We start from the raw sequence: 20,668 nt of genomic DNA on the forward strand, positions 1-20,668 counted from the left end.
CACGTCAACAAGATGCATGCTCGGTGGGTGACGTTCCTACAGAAATTTCCTTTTGTGATCAAGCACAAATCTGGGAGTTCGAATCGAGTTGTAGATGCCCTCAGCCGGAGAGCCTCTCTATTAGTCACACTTTCCCAAGAAATTGTTGGGTTTGAATACTTGAAGGAATTATACAAGAAAGATGTTAATTTTGTACAAATTTGGGGTAAGTGTATAAATCACAAACCGATGGCAGATTTTTATACAAGTGATGGGTATTTGTTTAAAGGAAATCAACTTTGTATTCCTACCTCATCCTTACATGAGAAGTTGATTATGGATTTGCATGGTGGAGGTTTGAGTGGCCATTTGGGGCGTGACAAACCATAGCTAGCTTGGAGGGGAGATATTATTGGCCCCAGTTGAAGCGGGATGTTGGTACCATTGTCCGAAGGTGTTACATCTGTCAAGTGGCAAAGGGTCAAGGCCAAAATACTGGGTTGTATATGCCGCTTGCTATTCCTGAAGGCATCTGGCAAGATCTTGCCATGGATTTTATACTAGGGTTGACGCGGACTCAAAAAGGATTCGATAAATCGTTTTTGTGGTAGTTGACAGGTTTTCCAAGATGGCTCACTTTATAGCTTGCCGGAAAACATCTGATGCATCGATTATTGCCAGGCTGTTTTTCAAAGAGATCGTTAGATTGCATGGAGTTCCAAAATCGAGTACTTTTGATCGAGACACAAAATTTCTAGGGACACGTTTGGATTACATTGTGGAAGTTGTTTGGGACGAAATTAAATAGAAGTAGCACTGCTCATCCACAAGCAGATGGTCAGGCCGAGGTCACTAACCGCACTCTTGGGAATATGATTCGAAGTGTATGTGAAGATAAACCGAAACAGTGGGATTGTGCATTGCCGCAGGTTGAGTTTGCATACAACAACGCAGTTCACACAGCTACAGGTAGGGCCTCGTTTGTTATTGTGTACACTGAAGTTCCCAACCATGTGGTCGATTTGGTGAAGCTACCCCAAGGACAGGACAAGAGTACAACTTTACACTTGCCTGAAGATGTGATTGCTGTCCGAGAGGAAGTAAAACAGAATTTGGAAAAGACTAACGCAAAATATAAAGCAGTGGTAGATGCTCACCGACGAATTAAACAATTTCAGGAAGGAGACTTAGTGATGGTGTTTCTACGGAAAGAGAAGTTTCCCGTTGGTACCTACAACAAGTTGAAACCTAGAAAATACGGTCCTTTCACAGTGCTGAAACGAATCAACGACAATGCCTATATTCTCGATCTACCAGCTTCCATGGGAATTTCTAGCACCTTCAACGCGGCAGATTTGTACGAGTTCCATGAGGATGATGAGTCCATTTATCCTGCTTATCACTCAGGGCCGAGTTCTTTGGAGGTGGAAGGGGCTGATGTAGGACAAATTTAGCATTCACACTATGAGTAAAAATAGTATTTTAAGTTTATGTCCATTTTAGTCTTTTTAGTCTTTATGTTTGTCTATTTAAGTATTTTTCCCTCTGTATTTTGAGATAACTTGAATGATATTTTCCCTTTGAGTTTTACACTATCACTGGTGGATTCTAGTTCTTTGTTTTCTAAGAATTTCGCTAGAAATTCTTGCTTTGTGTTGCGTCACTTCGACACAGGAAAGCTCGCAACAACAAACTTGGTACAACCCTATTCAACCTACTTACAACATATACCACTTATACCCTCTACTATATTTAATTACAGTTATCTCCCCCCTTACACGTTAGTACATGACATCCACATGATCCTTTGCAAAGGTACACTTAAGACTTTTTAAAAAAAAATAATTGATTGAATCAGAGGACTTCAAATGTAGTCCTAAGTTGATCAAGGTGTTGGTCAAAGAATTTACTGTATACTAAAATATCATCAAAGAATATAAGTATGAAGCATCTCAAATAAGGGTTGAATATGTAGTTCATGAGGGCTTGGAAGGTGGGAGGTGCATTGGTTAGGCCAAATGGCATGACCTTGAACTCATATAAACCTTGATGAGTTCGAAATGTTGTTTTAGGGATATCTTCTGTTTTCATCCTTATTTGGTGATAACCAGCCCTTAAATCCAGCTTGGTAAAGACTGTTGCCCCACCTAATTCATCTAAGAGATATTCTATAATGGGTATGGAAAATTTGTCTTTGATGGTGTTTGCATTAAGTTGTCAGTAATCAACACAAAACCTCCAAGTGCCGTCTTTCTTTTTGACAAGTAAAATAAGAGATGCAAATGGGGTGTGGCTAGGTTGAATAATTGAGTTAGCAAGCATTTCTTTGACCAATTTTTCAATTTCAGTTTTCTAGAGTGGGGGATATCTATAAGCATGAAGGTGAATTGGTTCAACATTGGGTTTGAGGTTTATAGAATAATCAAATGGTCTTTGGGGAGGTAAGGTTTCAGGCTCTACAAATAAGTCCTCAAATTCAACCAAAAGTAAGTGTAATGTGTCTAAGTTTTGTACCTCTGTTTGGGATTGAATATCATTGTGATGGTCAACTTTTAGACTCCACAGCTTCGTGTTCTCATCCTTGGCTGGGACTTCCACTTCCATAGCTTGTATTGAGAAGATTTGGGCCAATTGAGTCATCTTGGTCTTTAAAAACTTATGTAATTTCTTCCTAGAAATCAATTAGTGGCTCCCATCTCTAGGCTTCCATTTAGGGTTATCTTCTTGCCTTCCTTCTCAAAGGTCACCTCCAATTTATTTAACTACAATTGGACTGACAGTTCTCATCTAGTCCACTCCCAAGACAATGGTAAATTCCTGACCTTGCATTTCCTAACAAAAGTCAGCACACTTAGATTTGCTATACATCTTACTCCCATTTGCCACCGTGACCAACAAAGAAAGAGTATTCCTCAACTTACAACCCAATTCTTTGGCAGTATTCTCATAAATGAAGTTGTGAGTACTACCACTGTCTATCAATATCAACAATTTCTTTCCTTTGGCCATGCCTTCCACCTTTATGATCTTATTAGTGGAGTACCCCTTTAAGGCATGCAGTGAAATTTCCCCATCCTCATCATTAACTGAGACATTTTTATTACTTCAATTTACTCCACCAATTCCTTTTCTTCCTCATTTATGCCTTCCAATTGTAACAGCTGCCTCTTACATTAATGTTCCGAAGAATATTTTTCTCCACATTTGTAACAAAGTCCCAACTGCATCCTTTGTTCTGCACCAGCAGCCTTAGCCATATTGGGTTGGTAGGAAGTTGATGGACCTTGTGGCAACTTCTGCTAAAAATTCCCTTTAGTGGTCCCAGGTTGAAATTCTTGGAAATCGATGAAGTTTGTACTCCTCCTGACCCAAGTCCTTTGTAAGGGATATTTTGCTTCTTAAATATGGCTTCCACTATTAGTTTTTGCAATTTCGCTTTCTCTGTTGCCTGCTTAACTATTGTAGGTTGCAGCATTTTCACGGTAGACCTAAGTTCCTCATTAAGGTTGCTCATAAAACTCGAAACAAAATACGCCTCTGAGACAGAAGGGTTAGTGATGATCATCAGTGTTTCAAGTTCTTCAAACTTAGACTAATATTCTAAAATTGTTCCGACCTATCTCAACTTGTTGAATTCTTTTATTATGTCTGACATATTCTTGTTGTGAGATTTATCTTTATGTTATGGCTTATGTCATGACTCATGACCCTTTTAGTATTAGTATATATAAATGTATAATCTATTGTTTGAATGAAAAATTTATTTCCTCCAACTAGGGTTTCTCTCTCTCAAGTTCTCTGATTCAACATGGTATCAGAGCCTACCCTAAGCAAACCCTAGTTGCAGCTCCTGTCGCCACCGTTTCGACCAGCATCGTTCTTTTGTCTTCTCGTTGACGATTGACAAGCAATACAAGCCTCATCACGTGTGGACCAGTAGCATCTCGTTGTTTCTTCTCCGATTTGTCAGATCTCAAACGACAACTAGCTCCAATCTGACAGATCTTGCCGTCGCTGCCGGTATCCAATGTCGGCTTCTTGGAATCGCGGCTATGTCTCGGATCTCATTCATCTGCCATTGGTTTCTCAGAATTGCGACCATCGACACTAGCCTTCATCGATCTTCTCCACCGACAAATCCACGATTGCCAGTCGACCATCGGCCTTCCTCGCGCTTGGCAGCCATCGTTCCAGCTTCCTCGTCAGCTGTTTGTCCTTTTCCTGCCGGTGCTTCCTCGTCGACCGTTTGCCTCTCCGTCACTCTCTGGTTGCGTCTCTCTATCGTCGGCTCCTCCATAGCCACCGCCGGCCTTTGTGAGTGGCTTGTCCAGCTGACGCAATTCAGATCCGACCGTCAATCCCTTAGATTCGGTCGAATGTGGTTGTCGGACCTTAGATTGGGCCATCGATCTTCAGATCCATCCATCATATGTTAGATCCGGCCATCAATCCCTCAGATCCGGTCAGATCTGTCGGACCTCACATCTAGCCATCGGTCTTTAGATCCAGTCAGATCCGACAGTCAATCCTTCAGATCCGACCATCTTCTTCCTGCCCAGCCCAGATCTCACTCCAACGATGGTATCTCAGATCTGGTTTCAAATCTCGTCATCTACTCACGACCTCTCGCCGTCAATCTGTCCCTTCGACACCGCTGGTAGCTTGTTCTTTCCGTCGCCAGGCCGTCTCTTCGCACAGTCAATCCTTTATGTCATGGCTTATGTTATGGCTTATGTCATTAGGATTAGCTTATGTCATGGCTTATGTCATGACCCATTTAGTATTAGTATATATAGGTGTACAATCTATTGTTTGAGTGAGGAATTTACTTCCTCCAACTAAGGTTTCTCTCTCTCAAGTTCTCTGATTCAACACCTGTCCCCAAACCTCTCACAAAATTCTTCCACAAATTCCTGCTAAACACACTCTTCTTTAAGCCGAGCCCCACCTTGATACCATGCATCTGCTGCATCACTCAAATAGGCTGAAGCTAAATTAACATTCTGAGAATCTCCTGTGTTGTAAAACTAGAAAAACTTCTAGCATCTTCTTGCTCACCATCTAGAATTTTTACCATCAAACATGGGAATCTCTAATTTCGATGTAGGCACCATATTATGAGTAAAGGAATTATTGGCTGAATTATTTTCTGTTTTCTTCTCGTTTACCCTTTCAGCAATAATTTCCCTATCATTCATGTTTTCCACCTCTACTGCAGAAAATCCAGTTTGTTTAAGACCTGAGCCATTACCTTCTAAAATAGGCTCTCCATGCTCCTTAGGTGGAAAGTCCTCCGGCAAGCTTAGTTGAGGGATCTTAGAGAACATTTGCAGGAAACCGTCTATCCTCCTAGTCAACCCTTCCATTGAGGCATCCAACTTATTTTCCAGCGATTGCATTCCTTCTTGGCTTTTGTTCGCCCCAACCTCCAATGCCTCTAGTTGCTTCACTAGGGTACCATCCGCCATTTCCTCAGTCTCAATTCTTCTAGCTTACCATGAACCACAACCAATAACTGCCTAAATCCGCCTCTAGAGCTGCTCCAGCAACCGCCTTGTTCCGCTAGCCTACAAAGTCTAATCAGAATCAATTGTTAGGGACCCTAAACACAACCCAAAACCATTGACTCTAATACCAAGTTGCTAGGATCCTAGGTTTTTAGTCTAGGATTTCCGGTGACAAACAAGAAGAAGAAAGGGAGAGAAAAAAAGAGAGAACTTTAGGGAGAAGCCAGGAGAATAAGAGAGGGAAGCAAGAGTTGTAGGGAGAAAAAGAGAGGAAAAAACTTCCACAATTTTCTTGACTGATCTCGTAATTTGGCATAGCTTAGTATATAAAAGCTATCCAGATTATGTTTACAGTAGTTTCCACTAATCCACTACCTCCCCACTAACCCACAATTGTAAATTAAACCCATAACTGTAAATTAAATGCAACAACTGCTCCCAATCTTTGTTACCCGGCCCAATTACTCCTAATTATCTATGTGGTTCCTGACACTCGTATTAGGCTTCACATAAGATTTAGCTAAACTCATCAAAATATGTAGATTGCCATCCCTATTTTTTTATCATCATTTACATACCAAGAAGTATATGCAGTTAAATGTTTTAATCAAAAAGATTAGTAATTTTTTTTTTTTTAAATTCAAAGGGAAAAGAGGGGGGCCACTAGAGTAGCTCTTCCCACGAAATGACCTTGGCTACTACGGTTGAAAGAAGGATTTAGTAAGACAACACTTACGTATCCAATGAGGTTGATCGAACGGGTATCAAAATTATGGAAGCTAGTGTTTTTTCTGCCGCTCACAATTTCCAAGATCAAGACTCCAAAGCTGAAAACATCAGATTTCACTGAGAAAGTACCTTCCATGGCATACTCAGGTGACATATAGCCACTGCAAAAAGAATGCAGAGAGAGAGAGAGAGCTTTTCAATATAATAATATCATAAAATAATGTACAAAGCTCAAACATGCACTCAACAAGAAGTACCGTAGGAAGCAGTTTTTTCACTTACTATGTTCCAACAACTCTGTTAGTAATTGCTTCAGACTCATTCTGCTTGAAAATTTTTGCCATGCCAAAATCAGATATTTTGGGGTTCATGGTTTCGTCTAATAATACATTACTGGCTTTTAAATCTCTGTGTATCACTCTCATTCTTGAGTATTTATGAAGATAAAGCAGCCCCTGAGCAACCCCATCAATGATATTTAAACGCTTCTGCCAATCTAGTAGCTCCTTTTTAGATGGATCTATCTTGCACAAAAAGAAAACAAAATGAAAGACAACTTACATAGAGAAGAAGTGGAGGTGCAAATGTATTTAGCATTAAAAAGTAACAATTACGGGTAAGGTTAGAGAGATTGGGTACCAAAGAGAAAGAAATCCAGACTCTTGTTCGGAAGGTATTCATATATTAACATCTTTTCTTCTCCATGAATGCAACACCCAAGGACCCGAACAAGATTCCTGTGCTGGAGTTTGGAAATTAGTATAAGTTCATTCTTTAACTCCACAAGGCCTTGGCCTGACATTCTTGCAAGTCTCTTAACTGCTATTTCTCTTCCTTCTTGTAACTTTCCCTGTTTGAGTCATTCATGGATCATTTGCTTAATACTAGATGGAGACCAATCAACTTTTCATACAATAAAATTTGTTGCTACCTTGTAAACAGGTCCAAAACCACCTTGTCCGAGCTTATTTTCTTCTGAGAAGTTATTTGTAGCCTCCACAATGGATGCAAAGCTAAGTAACTTCAAGTCATGACCTTCTGTTCCATCATCTTCAACATGAGTTGCAGTATTAAGGCTGTCAAAATGCATCAACTCCTTTATATAGTCTTTTTCCCTCTTTTTCTCCTCTCCTGTGCAATATTAGCCAAGCTTTATCATAAAGGCCATCAAGCTAATGTATCTGTTTAAGATACGTACCTTCTATTCTGTGCCTTCTCATTCTTAGGTAGCAAAGACTGCCCAAAATGACAATAAGTAGAGAACCAGCTGCACTCACAATCCATATCCAATATTTACCTGCACAAATATTGTTTAAATATTGATTAATAATCATCTTCCAGACACTTCAGAATGAAATTTGTATGAAAAAATGTGTTTTAACAATTTTTTTTCCATTTTATGTAGTTACAAGTCTTGAGCATAGTTGTCAAAGGCACAAGGTGCACTAAGGCACAAATTAATGCTTGGGGCCTAAATAGGCGCAAGGTGAAGCTTGAGCCTCAGGGGCATGAGAAACACATTTATTAAAAATGCTTATACTTTTCAATATGTACCATAAGGAGATAGTTGCAAACTCATAAAATCATAAATGACAAATAACCAACCATATAATAACAACTAATATTATTGCAGAAAAATAATTAGTTTCTTCTAACTGCAAAAGAGATTAGAGGAAAGAAAAAATTATAGCAGAACACACTGCAAAAAATAATTACAGAAAAATAATTCTTCTAATTTATTTTGCAATTAGGGGAAAGAAAAAAAAAATTACAGTAGAATACAGCAGAACACAGAACAAACATTTTAGAGAAAAATAATTAGTTTCTTTTAAATTGCAAAACAAATCAGAAGAGAGAACAAAAAATCAATAGAGCACACAATGAAACATTTGTTTCTTAGCAATTAGTTTCTTTTAAATTGCAACATAAATTAGAAAAAAGAAAAAAAATTAGAGTAAAACACACAACAAAAAATAAATCCAACAAAGAATTAGTTTATTCTAAGTTGCAAAATAAATTACAAGAAAGAAAGAAAAATGAAGCAAAATGCAGACATGAGTAGTTCTCCAGTGAGACATCACACTACCAATGGATGCCGACAACAAGTGGGAGATCTAGCACCAACTTACATTGCTAGGTTTATCTCTCACCAATATATAAGAATATGTAATCAAAACAACAAGAAATAAGATCTAAGATGACAAATGAGCAAGAACTAGGGTTTTAATACACTTACATATATAGGGCATGTGCCTTGCGCCCTGCATAAGGCGCGCACCTCGTGTGCCTAGGCAACAACTCAAGCATGGCTCTGTGTCTCAATGGTGATGGCGCATAGAGCTGCGCCTCGCGTCTAGGTTTGCCTTTGACAACTATGGTCTTGACTCTTGAAGGCAAACCTTGGTAGAAACGATAAGGTTATTTCTTGTTACCAGAAGGTCATGGGGTCTTGTCATGTACCTAGGGTTTAAGAGATAATCGGAAGGAATTGGGGAAGATAGATTAGAAGAAAGGGGAGGGAATTAGGAAAGAACAAAAACGCAGAGAGAGATTAGGGAGAACCGAGAGAAAGAGAGGGAAATTGAGAGAGTTCGAAAATCAGATTTTATTCAATAATATCGTTGTTTTTTTAATCAGATTGGACCAGCCTTATATATTTATCAGGTTGCTAAGTTTGGCACCAATAGGGTTGCCAATTATTCAAATCAATACAGCTGGAGGCTGTTACAATACAACTAAAATAAATTCATCTATTATCTAATTACTACTATATCCTTAGGTCATGATAATTTTCCCCCTTTAGAGAGAGTTCTTATTCCCAAGAACTTGCTATAGTTGGTCCCGCTTCTTCACCCAACCCCAACTTGCTCTTCTTATTCTTTTCCATCCTCTAGTCCTTCCATATATAGTAGCTATTTCTTGAACCTATGACCTAGGCTAAACTGTCCTCCACAACGGTAGCACAGCCTTGCATGTCTCCTTTGTTCCATCAAAAGAGACTTGGCTGAATTAGGGTTAGTATAAACCCTATGACTGGGATTTTCCTCCAGCTAGGAACTATTTGCAGGATGAATTTTGGTTAGGATCTAGTGTTTTGTCATAAAAGCTTCCATCGATAGCTCCTACAATGTAGCACCCTCAGTTGCTTCTTGCACTATTTTAGGCTTCAACATCTTCACCGTTGGCCGAATCTCATCGCTCAAGCCACTAAACCTAATACAAAGTACTCATCTGTCATGTATGGGTTACGGCACAACATTAGTGACTTTAACTCCCCGAATCTGAGCTAATATTCCTACATTGTTCCATCTTGTCTCAACTTGTTGAATTCTTCTACTATATCCATCATGCCATGATCTCTGAACCTCTCACACAGCCCCATGACAAACTCATCCCAATTGTAGCCATTTCTAACCTTGGACCAATCTTGAAACCACACATCCCCAACGTAGTTGAGATAGGCAGATGCCAAGGCCACTCTCTAGCTTTCGGCCACTTGGTGAATGCTAAATAACTTCTTGCATCGTCTTACCCACCATCGAGGCTTCTGTCCCTCAAACAAAGGTAATTCCAATTTTGGTACTAGAAAACCAGATTGATGTGTGTAGGTTGTCTCCTGACGCTTCTCAACCACATTTTCTCCCACCGTGACTGGATCCACCTCCAACTCCAACAATCAGGCAGTCTGGTTATTGGTTCCAATTTCTGGAAGAATTGGTTCCAGTCTATCTCTAGGGGGAAAATTAGGCAAAATTCTTACCTAATTTTGCCTGGAAAGCATGAGCATGAATTACTGCAATTGATCGCGCATCAAATTCCCTTACTCTTGCATCTCTTCCCGTATTTGACCACGCATATCTCCGCACAACCTTTTTGCCACCATTTCAAATTTTTGATCTACCATCGACTCCATCTTTTCTTCCAATAGAGATAATAGGTCCTTCAATCCCTAAAGAAGGAATTGGCAATTGCTAAGAATCGCATGAAGCAGTTTGCAAATAGAAGGTAGAGTGAAAGGGAGTTCAAGGTGAAGGATCTAGTTAACTTAACGCTAAAGCATGCCCATCAGAAGGCTCTTTCCGATCACTAAACTCAGTCCCAAGTTTTATGGACCATTCCCTGTTATAGCCAGATTTGGACAAGTTGCCTATCAACTCTAATTACCAGATCACTACCAAATTCATGCCGTGTTTCACGTGTCCATGCTCAAAGGGTCGGTTGACATATCACAAACCCGATGTGACTAGGAGAACCACCTTCTAATTCAATGTGAATTAAAGGGTGTAGTAGGGGATTTAGAGTAGACGAAAAAGTGAGATAGATTGGAATTAGAGGGAAAGAAGAGAAAACAGAGAGAGAGAGAGAGAGAGATGAAAATAGAGGAGAAAGGTAAACTTTTTTTTGATAATTGTCATGTCCTTACAAGTCGAAACCAAAGGGTATTTATACCTCTAGCCTGGGTGCTACCACAGGAGATCCCTCCCCTAATAACCAACTATTTTTGTCTTTTTCCTAGGCCTTTTTACACATGGCCTTTCTCATGGAATATCTTTAACAAACTCTCCCCCCTCCTTTTATAGATATAATAACCCAACCAGTGCAAATACATAAAGTAAATAAAAGATGCATAATTATATAACATTAAGGAAATGAATAGGAGACAATTAGAAATGTAAATGAGCTGTTAATGTCGCGCCAATCATGAAAGCGTGTGACACGGCACACAACCAACCAGTCCATCCTTACCTTCTTTCCTGAAGGATACCGATCCTATTGAGGAACCAATGGCTATACTAGACCGGCGGGTTATATACCATCAAAGGGCTCCTCTGACTCAAGTTTTGGTGAAGTGGTCCTGTCTCTACCCAGTAACAACACCTGGGAGTACTTACCAAACCTTCTCAAGCAGTTTCTGTGTGTTGCCCAGCTCCTCAGCATTTTTTGAGGATAAGAAAACTCTTAAGGGAGGGGGAATTGTCATGTACCTATGCTATGAAGGGTTGTACTGTAGCTATAGGCTGAGGAAGGATTATACATAGGTGGTTGTAACCAACTGTTCTAAAAGGTAGAAAGAGGGATGTCAGGTTATTATACGGGAAATTCCTTTATTGTACTAGGTATTAAGCCTTAACCGAATCATCTTTATCAATATACAAATTCTGATTCTCTCTCTCTCATTCTATTCTTCTTCTCCCTTTTTGTTCTCCTAATTCCCCCTATATTTCTTCTCAATTCCCTTGTAATTTCTGAGCCCAAATCTCACCGAAACGGTGAGGAATCCATTGTTAGACTCAAAGGTCTAACAACAACCAATAGAACATTCCAACGAGCAATCACCATGTTAACAACAATGTTATTAAAAGCCCAAGGCGCACTAAGGCGCAAAAGGGTGTTGCAGCCTAAGGCGCAAGGCGAAGCGTGGGTCTGATGGAACTAGGTGCATGCTAACTAAAAAAAATAAAAAATATATATCCTAGTTGAAGAATAAGGTATAAAATAAGTCATAACTCCTAATAACATATTCACAAACATGTTGTCAAGAAAATTAAAAAATTCAACATATATTAATGAAAAGAACTAAAAAAATGCCAGAAGATGCAATTTAAAAGTCTTTAAGTCAACTTAAATTAAATTTTAAACAATTTATAGGTCTTAAATCTTAATTAAGATTAACTAATTATGCATTTTAAACAATCTAAAAATCATTCTCATCATCAAGATCAAACATTTTCATATTTTTATCAATAGAAGCATCATCTCTAATATCCTCTTCTTCCACATCATCTCCCCCTCTATCTTCATCAAATTCAAATTCAATTGAAGCATTTGAAGTAGTACCATTTTTACTCATTGTCAAATTTGTAGTTGAAGCAATAAATATAAATAATAAACAGTAAAAAATTAAATAAAGTAATAAACAGTAAAATAAAAAGTCTAAAATACAATTAAAAAGGTCCAAGTGCGCCTAAGCCCAAATTGCCTTGGGCCTCATCACGCCTTGCTGGTGCACACCCGCCTGGAAGCATTCCAGGCGCCCAAGGTGCTCCTTGCGCCTAGGCGCGCCTTTAATAATACTGATTAATAGAAATAAAAAATGAGCCAAATCAAAGATTTAAGGATCCTTCCGATTAGGAAAAATATGTACTTACTTTTAGATGACTTTCCTTGAGCCAGCACATATACAGTCATGTAATTGACGTTTTCCACTAAATTCTCCAAACTTCCAGTTGTAGTTATACAACCTGTTCCATTGCTATAGTCACCAAAAGAAATACAACTGCAATTATTCCAGCACTTCTCCATACAATCACTAATGCTTAGGCTTGAATTATTATCATATTGATGAGAAGTATCACTTCCTGAAAAAAGTGCTCTCTTCTGCACAAATTTATCATTACTTCTCCTGCACTGGGGCCTCACTGAATTCACACATCCATCATTCGATTGATACCCATAACAAAAATCTCCATTCTTAAAGTATAAAGAAGTAGGACCTTCAAGAATCCCCCCAGTTGGAGTCAATTGCCACATCCATAAACTGCTTCCATCAGGGGGACTAAAACTGAAGAACTTCTCATCATTGTTGGATGTGTAACTGAGGGTGTAATTGTACTGAGACCAAGGAAAATTCACATACATGAATTCGAAAGATTGATTTTTCAGGGTCCCACTAGCCCAGTACCGCACTCCTCGCCGGTACAGGACCAACTCCCCTGACTCATTGGTAGGTTCCCATTTCAAAGTGAAGGCCCCCGACGCTGGAGAAGATCCAGTCAGCCATGAAGTAAGAGCCCAGATCTGCCCAGTTGCAGTGTTGAAACCAAGTTTCATGCCAGGCAAAAGTGTGTTGGTCGGATGATCAAAGGCCTGCCACAAAGTCTTGCTCTCAACTTCATCAGTCAGAAGAAAATTGCCAGTATCTTCTAGTTTAGCAATAATGTTTCCAGATGAACTCTGATCATAAATGTTCAGAACTGTCTTCCCTCCACTAGTAATCTGCAAGGTCCCAGTGCTATCCATGGCGAGAACGCCAGAATTGCTGGAAATAGGATTGTTTGGATTGGCAACCCAAACTCTCCTATTCTGATCATCATTGCTGTACCAAATACCCAAATAACTGTAATTAGTTTCTTGACTATTGAAGAACCCTAGGGTGAAGTTCCCACTTTCAGAAACTAGGAAAGTAGTGGAATTGAGCTCATCCCCGGGCCTGATCGTGCTGACTCCGGCGACAACAGACAAATCAAATCTTCCACTGCAGAATACACCTGTAAAGATCCAAAAAATTGGATAAAAAGAGCCTCCTCTGTACTTGGTATCCATGAACAATCTGAGAACATGCATTACTCTAAACGGCATTCATTACCTTGGTGACGATAAATAACACGGATGGTCCAAAAAGGCAGCGATATAATCGTTGATTTTGACATGTCATAAGGTTATCACTATTCTGTAATTGGGTTCCCACTAAGGCAACTTACGGCCATAAAATACGGTAGACATCAATCAATAGCGTGTCGGTAAAATGAAATGACCAAAATGCCCCTCATACCCTCCCGTATATCCACTGCAATCGGCAGCCTCTCTCAACCCTAACGCAACCACCACCCGCTATAGCAGCACATCACCACAGACAGCAACAAAAATCACAAGCCATATTGCCAATGGCCTCAAAGAATCTACGCGAACAAGTAATGGATCGCCATTGCAATCCAATTCGCTTTATTGTCAGAGACATATGCATTACTGACACTGACGCACAAGTCTAGTTTTGAACTGAGATAGAGATAGAGAGAGAGAGAGAGAGAGAGAGCAAGCGATGCTTACCGGAAATAGAGGATAATCAGAGGATCCTATTGCACTCCAACTGGATCACTGCAACTGGGCAGGTATGGGAAAGAAGAGACATTGCGACGAGGCCAAGCAAATTCTCGTGGTAATATAAATTTATAATAATTTTATTTAAAATTAATAATAATTTATAGCAGTGAGCGAATTTATTATTGTAAAATTATTGTGAATTTAAATAAAATTATTATAAAATTTTGTATGTTATTTCAATTTATAAAAATTATTTGTAAAATTTATTTGTGAGTATAATATTTTTTTTTTCTGACTTTAAATTTCTCCGAGTACTTCAACATTGAACGTCTTGACTTAAAAATAATATAATTAAATAAATTAAAATGAGATGAAAATATTTTTTTTTATTTAGAAGGTAAATCAATAATAAAATAGAAAGAGATTGAATAAACTATATATTTTTCATCTAATTTTCTTTAAATAATATTTTTTTTTTGTCTCCTTCAAATTAAAGAAGATTGGATAAAAATAAAATTATATATCCATTATTTATTATCTCTCAAATAAAGAGAAATAATTTATTCTATGTCATTCTATTACTCTCCTAATTGAGCACAACTTGAAGAAGATAGATAGCTTCCCAAGTTGAATAGAATGCATGAAGGAGTTGATGAAAAAGTGATAGTTTCACTAAGAGCAAATGCAAAAATAAAGAATGAATAAAAACGGATTGGATGGAGCTTTTAGTATATGTGAGTGTCTGGACAGAAACTTATAATTATAATTCATTCCATTCAATTCCATTTTGTTAATCCCTCCCAAATATATATAGCCTAACATGAGATGTGCGTTATAGTTTATCAAAATCTTAGTGGTTTCAATGATGCAATAATAGATAGAACCAAGGTGTTATAGAATGAACAGACATGCATAAATTACAAGTTTGGAAGAAATGGGTAACGTGGAAAGATGCCACAGCCATTCTGCAGCCTTGCCAATCCTTAATTGTGCAGTTTATGGCACTTTTTATGCACAAAAGTGGAGGATAAGCCTCACAGCAAAAGAAGCAAAATTTTCATACACCGAACATATGTATAAATATGAATATATGATTGATATCAAGAAATTGTTTCAGAGCCCAGAAACAATACAGAACCATATAGGCTATCGTGAAAAAATTGAATCAAATTATAGGATCTCATAATCCTTGTGTTGCCTATGAGGAATCCATATCATTACGATACTTCTATCATAGAAATGGTCACTTTATTAAGGGTGCGTTTGATTGGAGAATGAAAAATGGAGTGGAATTTCAATTTCATGGAATTCAAATTCTCACCCCACCCCTTAGAAATTCTAATTTCTTAATTTCAAGGAAAATCTCTACTTTTTGAACTAAAATAAAATTTAAATTTCATGAAAAAAAAAAAAACTGTTTGATAGAATTTCTTAGAATTTGAATAGAAAATGAATTCCACCCTCATTTTTCATGCTTATCAAACGCACCCTAACTGAAGGATCGTTTGACATACTATACCACCCAGCAAGGACAAATCTAGAAATTTATATAAAGAAAGTCTAAATTTTTTTTTTTGAGATATAAAATTGTACATTATAGATTTTGGGTGAATTGTAATATTTTTTTTGGATTGATTTATTATTAAAAATAATTTTTTATATTAAAATTTATTTTTTAATATAAAAAATTAATTTTAATTGTGGGTTCAAACGTGAATATGCCCCTATCACCCAAGCAAGGCTAGTGTAATACCAGACGCCTAAGTATGAAGTCAATGGACAGTTTAGTCCACATTGTGGTTAGGAGACCCCTAATATGTGAGATACATGATTAGAGGTGAGTGGTCTGTGTTGTGTAGGAGAAATCCATATCATTACTGTACTTCCATCACAGAAATGGTCACTTCATTAACTGAAGGATCATTTGCCATACTTTGAAATGCCTTAGCAGTCCTAAACACATTTCTTCCCGTGAAGAATGCTGGCTGTTTAACTAAATAAAATAAAAATGCAAATTCAACTAAATAAAAAGGGAGAAAAAGAGAAGCCGAAATAGTATGTCCACTAGTTCAACTAAAACGCTCAACAGAAAAATGCAAATTCAGTTTATCAATTACAATTGGAAATTTTCACAGGTATAAAAATCAACACTTATGGTGTAAAGAAGGATAGTATACAGGTGGGAGATAGGGGAGGGTGGGGAATGAATGCTAACAATTTGATAAAAATAAAATAAACAAAAAGGTGAGTAGAAGTTTGTTAGTTTCATAATCCGGATTCAGAGTTCTTCAAATCAGTCAGACACGAATTGGCATAAAGTGGACTCCAAAACTGTGTAATCAGTCCAACCAAATCTGAAATCAGAAAAGAAAACCCAAGGGGAGAGGGCCAGAATGTAATTTTAAAGTACGAGGTTATTTATGAAGATAAGAGTACTAGCTATTTCAACTATTTTTCTCAACTACCAAACAGTGTCCCAAAACCACACTCTATAGAGTGACAGAAAATGAAATTTTTGACAACCCAGAGAGTAAATTATCCAGAATGCTCTCCATAAACTAACAGCACCCGGAAGACTAAAACTGCGAAAATGAAGTACACGACAACTTGCAACATAGCAAAAGAAAATAATCACAAGGCGAAATTCTCCAATTTTGTCAGCTACCAAACAACGGCTAAAAGCCGTAATCTCAAGGAATTCGCGAGAAAGAAGAAACTCTGACTACCCAGCACCAGAAAGTAAAGGGACCAGAATATTATAATCTAGAAGCAGAACAGCTGAACGAGTTAAGCTTCTGCAATTTTCTCGGGAAAATTCAGAACCCAGAAAACTTAAAAAGGTACCCCAAAATGTATATTCTGAGGAAAACGGCTGAGTCGAGGCCGCTGGGATTGATGATTTCGGATTCGCTCATCTTCAGAGCTTGCGGAATCCAGTTGAGAAAAGTGAGGTAAGTCCTGAAATTGAGATTGACAAATTTGGAGACGAAATTCCCAGAGTGCCTGGGACTGCTTCTGGCGCCATTGATGTACTACTTGGGGAAGTAGATTCTGTCATTGATGGTCTGAATCTTGAGAAGAGCAAAGGCCAGCAAGAAGGCAAAGGCACTCACGATGTTGATGAACGCAGAGACCCCTATGTCCTCAAGAGTAGCCATGGAAAGAGAGGAGAAAGCCAAAGGTGGGGTCTTTACAGAGGCAATGCAAGAATGGGAAGAGGAAGAAAGGAAAGAATATTATCATGAGCTTTCATTCTAGCCATTGGTAAAGTGGGTTGGCACTGGCGTTAATCAAGACATATGATGAAAAAGTTAAGGTATAGGATATATCTTGAATTTTTATTATTTTTAATATATTTATTAAATTTATTTAATTATTTTTTAAAAAATTATTTATAATTTCTTATCTCGGTTTTTCAAAATATGCATATATCTCATTTCCCTCAAGATAAACATATTTTGGTCTTTACATAAAAAAAAAAAAAAAATATGACGTCTGTGTTCTCTAATACATTCTAAATAATTTAACAAATAATTTAATAAAAATATTAGAATTCTTCCCAACTTTATCTTGATAATTCCATATTTTGGTTCAAAAACTATTCCAAACTTATCTTGATACTTCTTTATTTTGCTCATTTTAACAAACACTATCTAATTGTATTACCACATGATAATGGCATGCACAGAAGCTGTTCTGGCAAAGCCAGCGAATTGGGTTAAAATCGTGACGGTTTCTTTCTAGGTTTTGCTTAGATTACGGCATTGTTCAGGTTTCGTCTTCATTTGGAATTTGGGTTCTATTTTGTGATGCTGTTCAACTCTTCAATCTTCCATTCCATGTGCACTTTTTCTTTGCTCTTGTTAGGATTTGTGACTCAAAATGTATTGGGTCAAGAGTTGGGTTGGGCCAGTTGTGTTTTAAGCCCAAGCCCAAGGCTTATTCTTTTATCCTAATGCCATCCCGTATCCCTTGGCCTGTATGTATATAAAGCAACGAGATTAAGGGAAATTAAAAATAGAAGCTTTTTCTTTGGCACACCCGATTCAAGAATAGAAGCCCTAATCGGGCGAGAAGCTCTTGAAGAGCTCGCAATGATCCAAGAATGAAGAAGAACACGCAAGGTATTTTCAATCTTGAATCCCGATAAGTGCATAATCGCTTGGGTGGTTTGAGAGAGAGATTTGTGAGGTTTGAGTGCATGGGTTCCTCGAGTTTTTCAAAGCATTGTACTATGTATATTTTCCCTTGTTTGTTTAGGTTTCTGATTTATGATGGTCGTGATGTTCTTGCGCATGTATTCTGTAAATTCCTTGATTATTATTTTAGTGGATTGATTAGAGGCAGAGTCTCTTCCTTGAGTAGGATTCTTTCGAATCCGAATACGTATATGCGCTGTTTATTTTCTGTTCTTGCGTGTGTGCGTTGTGTTCTTCATTTTCTTTCATTTAGTTCAGTTATTTGTGAATCTTAGTAATTCTCTTGGTCTTGGCCATGTGGCTGTGAGATTGTTTTCACATGAGAGATTTCTCAACAAGTGGTATTAGAGCCGGAGTTGGCTTCGAGATCAGAGGAGCTAAGATCCGAGAGTCAAGAACGGTCAAGAACGCGTGAAAGCAGATTGAAGGCTATCGAAAGAATAGAAGGCCGCGACGTTCGGGGAAGATCAGAGGCCACAATCGGTTATCCGATTCAGTAAGTAAATATCGTTTTTCTTTGCCCTAAGTCGTTTTTGTTCGGTGAGATATATTGGATTGATTTTGATATCCTGTTCTCCTTGCTGTTCTTGTTTATGATATATGCGGTGGCTATAGTTTTTGCTTTTGATTTCGTGTTGATTCTTGAACTTGAGTTAGGATTTCAGCGAGTATGTTTGTTTTTCCCCTGATCCTCATTGTATTCTTGAGTTGTTTCAAATCGAAATCAAGATAGGTTTGAAGAGACAATCATTGATCTATAGTGTACTGGATTGGATTATTTCTCTCATTTGTTCACTGTTGCTGTTGATTTCTTGTTGTTATCGTTTCTTTTTTGCAAGATTCATTGTTTATAGGAGTCTGTTTTACTTCATGTTGCAAGTGTATATCACTTGATTGTTTCTAAGAAATTGGATCTATTGAGGTTGATTGTGTGTAATTGCTAAATGTATTTGAAGTATTGCAATCTAGTCCCTGTACTGTTTTAATCCCGGTCCATTTTCTTGATTTGATTGCAACTTTGTCTTTGTTCAATTTCTCTTGTTGTGAATATTGGAACTGTTGAGCTTTTGTGTATTTCAAATTCTTGCTATTAGCATATATCTATTGATCTAAGTTCTCCTTGCTTGCTGTAGTTTCTGTTTGGATATCTTGCTATTTATCGGGCATCATTCTGGTTCCATTCTTAAATTTTGTGTTATTGGCATTTGGTTTTGGATTCTGTATGTTGGTGGGTATTTGTTTTTCCTTTGCAAGATATTAAAGGACCAAATGGAATATGGCACCAATCAAGGTGAAACTCAAGAAATTTGACGGCCATGGCGACTTCGGTATGTGGCAAAAGAATATGAAGGCGATCTTGGTCCAAAACCATTATTCAAAGGCCTTGATAGAAATAAAAGAGGAAGAAGATAAGCAACTTTCCATGATCGCCCAAGAAAGGCAAGACATGGATGAGATGGCTTATTCCTTGATAATCCTCAATTTGGAAGACAATGTTTTACATCAGGTAAATGTGGAGATCACAACATTGCAGGTATGGAATAAATTAGAGTATTAGTTAAGTCCCTATCTATTAGTAAGGTTGTTTATTTTTTGAGTCTAGGCATGAAAAAAGGCTAGGGCGCATTGGTCATAAGAAGGCAGTTAGAGTTAAGCATGTTAGATATGATTGGATTCGATTAGGTTGGTAACCTAGAGTGTTTTATGAATCATGTGTTGTGTTATGGGTTGTAGGTTCCCATAGATGCTTGGGTTATAGGTTATTTCCTTGAGTTATAGGTTGCTTTCTCTATTTTTTGGGGGGATTGTTCTCGTGTCCCTGTTTTCTATCTAGGGCTTGATATTTTTCTTTCCTTTATTGATAAATATTCTGTAAAGATTTTGGGAATTCTTTCTTTGGTGCAAAAGTGAATCTTTTGAAAAGTTTAAGGAGTGGAAAGTCTTTGAATATTGAACAAGAAAGAGAATTGAGTTTAAAGAACTGATGTAAGTCTAGAAGTTGATGTGTGCCCAATCTTTTAGAGTTAGACAAACCTGAACAAATTGATAATGTAGAGTTTGAGATGAAAGTTTGTCAATCTTAAGATGGAACCTTAAGAAATTTTCTAGTCTAATGAAAGTTCTAGTGTTAGCCCTGATGCCTTGATCATAGAAGTCTTGATAGAAGTTCTTGTTGTCCATAGTGAGGCATGTATTAGTCGAGTTTATCTCGAGTCATAAGTTTGAGCAAGCTTTGTTGTTGCTCAATGTGCTCCCGTTATAGTTGGGAGAGTTGCAAAGGTCTCTAGTCAAGTCCACTATCAATCCATTCTTGAGTCAAGGTGGAATTTGTTAGGATTTGTGAATCAAAATGTATTGGGTCAAGAGTTAGGTTGGGCCAGTGGTGTTTTAAGCCCAAGCCCAAGTCTTATTCTTTTATCCTAATGCCATCCG

The 20,668-nt window shown here is 37.8% G+C and overlaps 2 protein-coding genes across 3 annotated transcripts in view; both read right to left on the reverse strand.

Moving 5' to 3' along the window:
* The window catches only part of LOC127814064 (G-type lectin S-receptor-like serine/threonine-protein kinase CES101), a 28,562-nt gene extending 14,773 nt beyond the window's left edge, over positions 1-13,789 (reverse strand). The window contains exons 1-7 of one of the 2 annotated variants that reach the window (XM_052355298.1): positions 13,582-13,789; positions 12,365-13,483; positions 7,414-7,512; positions 7,147-7,346; positions 6,855-7,065; positions 6,498-6,735; positions 6,223-6,376 (exon numbers count right to left, since the gene is read on the reverse strand). In XM_052355298.1, the coding sequence (XP_052211258.1) occupies positions 6,223-6,376; positions 6,498-6,735; positions 6,855-7,065; positions 7,147-7,346; positions 7,414-7,512; positions 12,365-13,483; positions 13,582-13,645 (2,085 nt within the window). In that variant the 5' untranslated portion in view covers positions 13,646-13,789. Of the gene's footprint in view, positions 1-6,222; positions 6,377-6,497; positions 6,736-6,854; positions 7,066-7,146; positions 7,347-7,413; positions 7,513-12,364 lie in introns of both variants that reach the window. The other variant, XM_052355297.1, reaches the window with a different exon arrangement.
* The window catches only part of LOC127814062 (CSC1-like protein At1g32090), a 45,646-nt gene extending 28,743 nt beyond the window's left edge, over positions 1-16,903 (reverse strand). Inside the window, exon 1 of the mRNA XM_052355292.1 lies at positions 16,881-16,903. The gene's annotated coding sequence lies outside the window, so the exon portion shown is untranslated. The remainder of the gene's footprint in view (positions 1-16,880) is intronic.
* Between the last annotated feature and the right edge of the window lie 3,765 nt (positions 16,904-20,668).

This window comes from Diospyros lotus, chromosome 12, assembly GCF_014633365.1.
Source record: "Diospyros lotus cultivar Yz01 chromosome 12, ASM1463336v1, whole genome shotgun sequence".
Taxonomy (NCBI): domain Eukaryota; kingdom Viridiplantae; phylum Streptophyta; class Magnoliopsida; order Ericales; family Ebenaceae; genus Diospyros; species Diospyros lotus.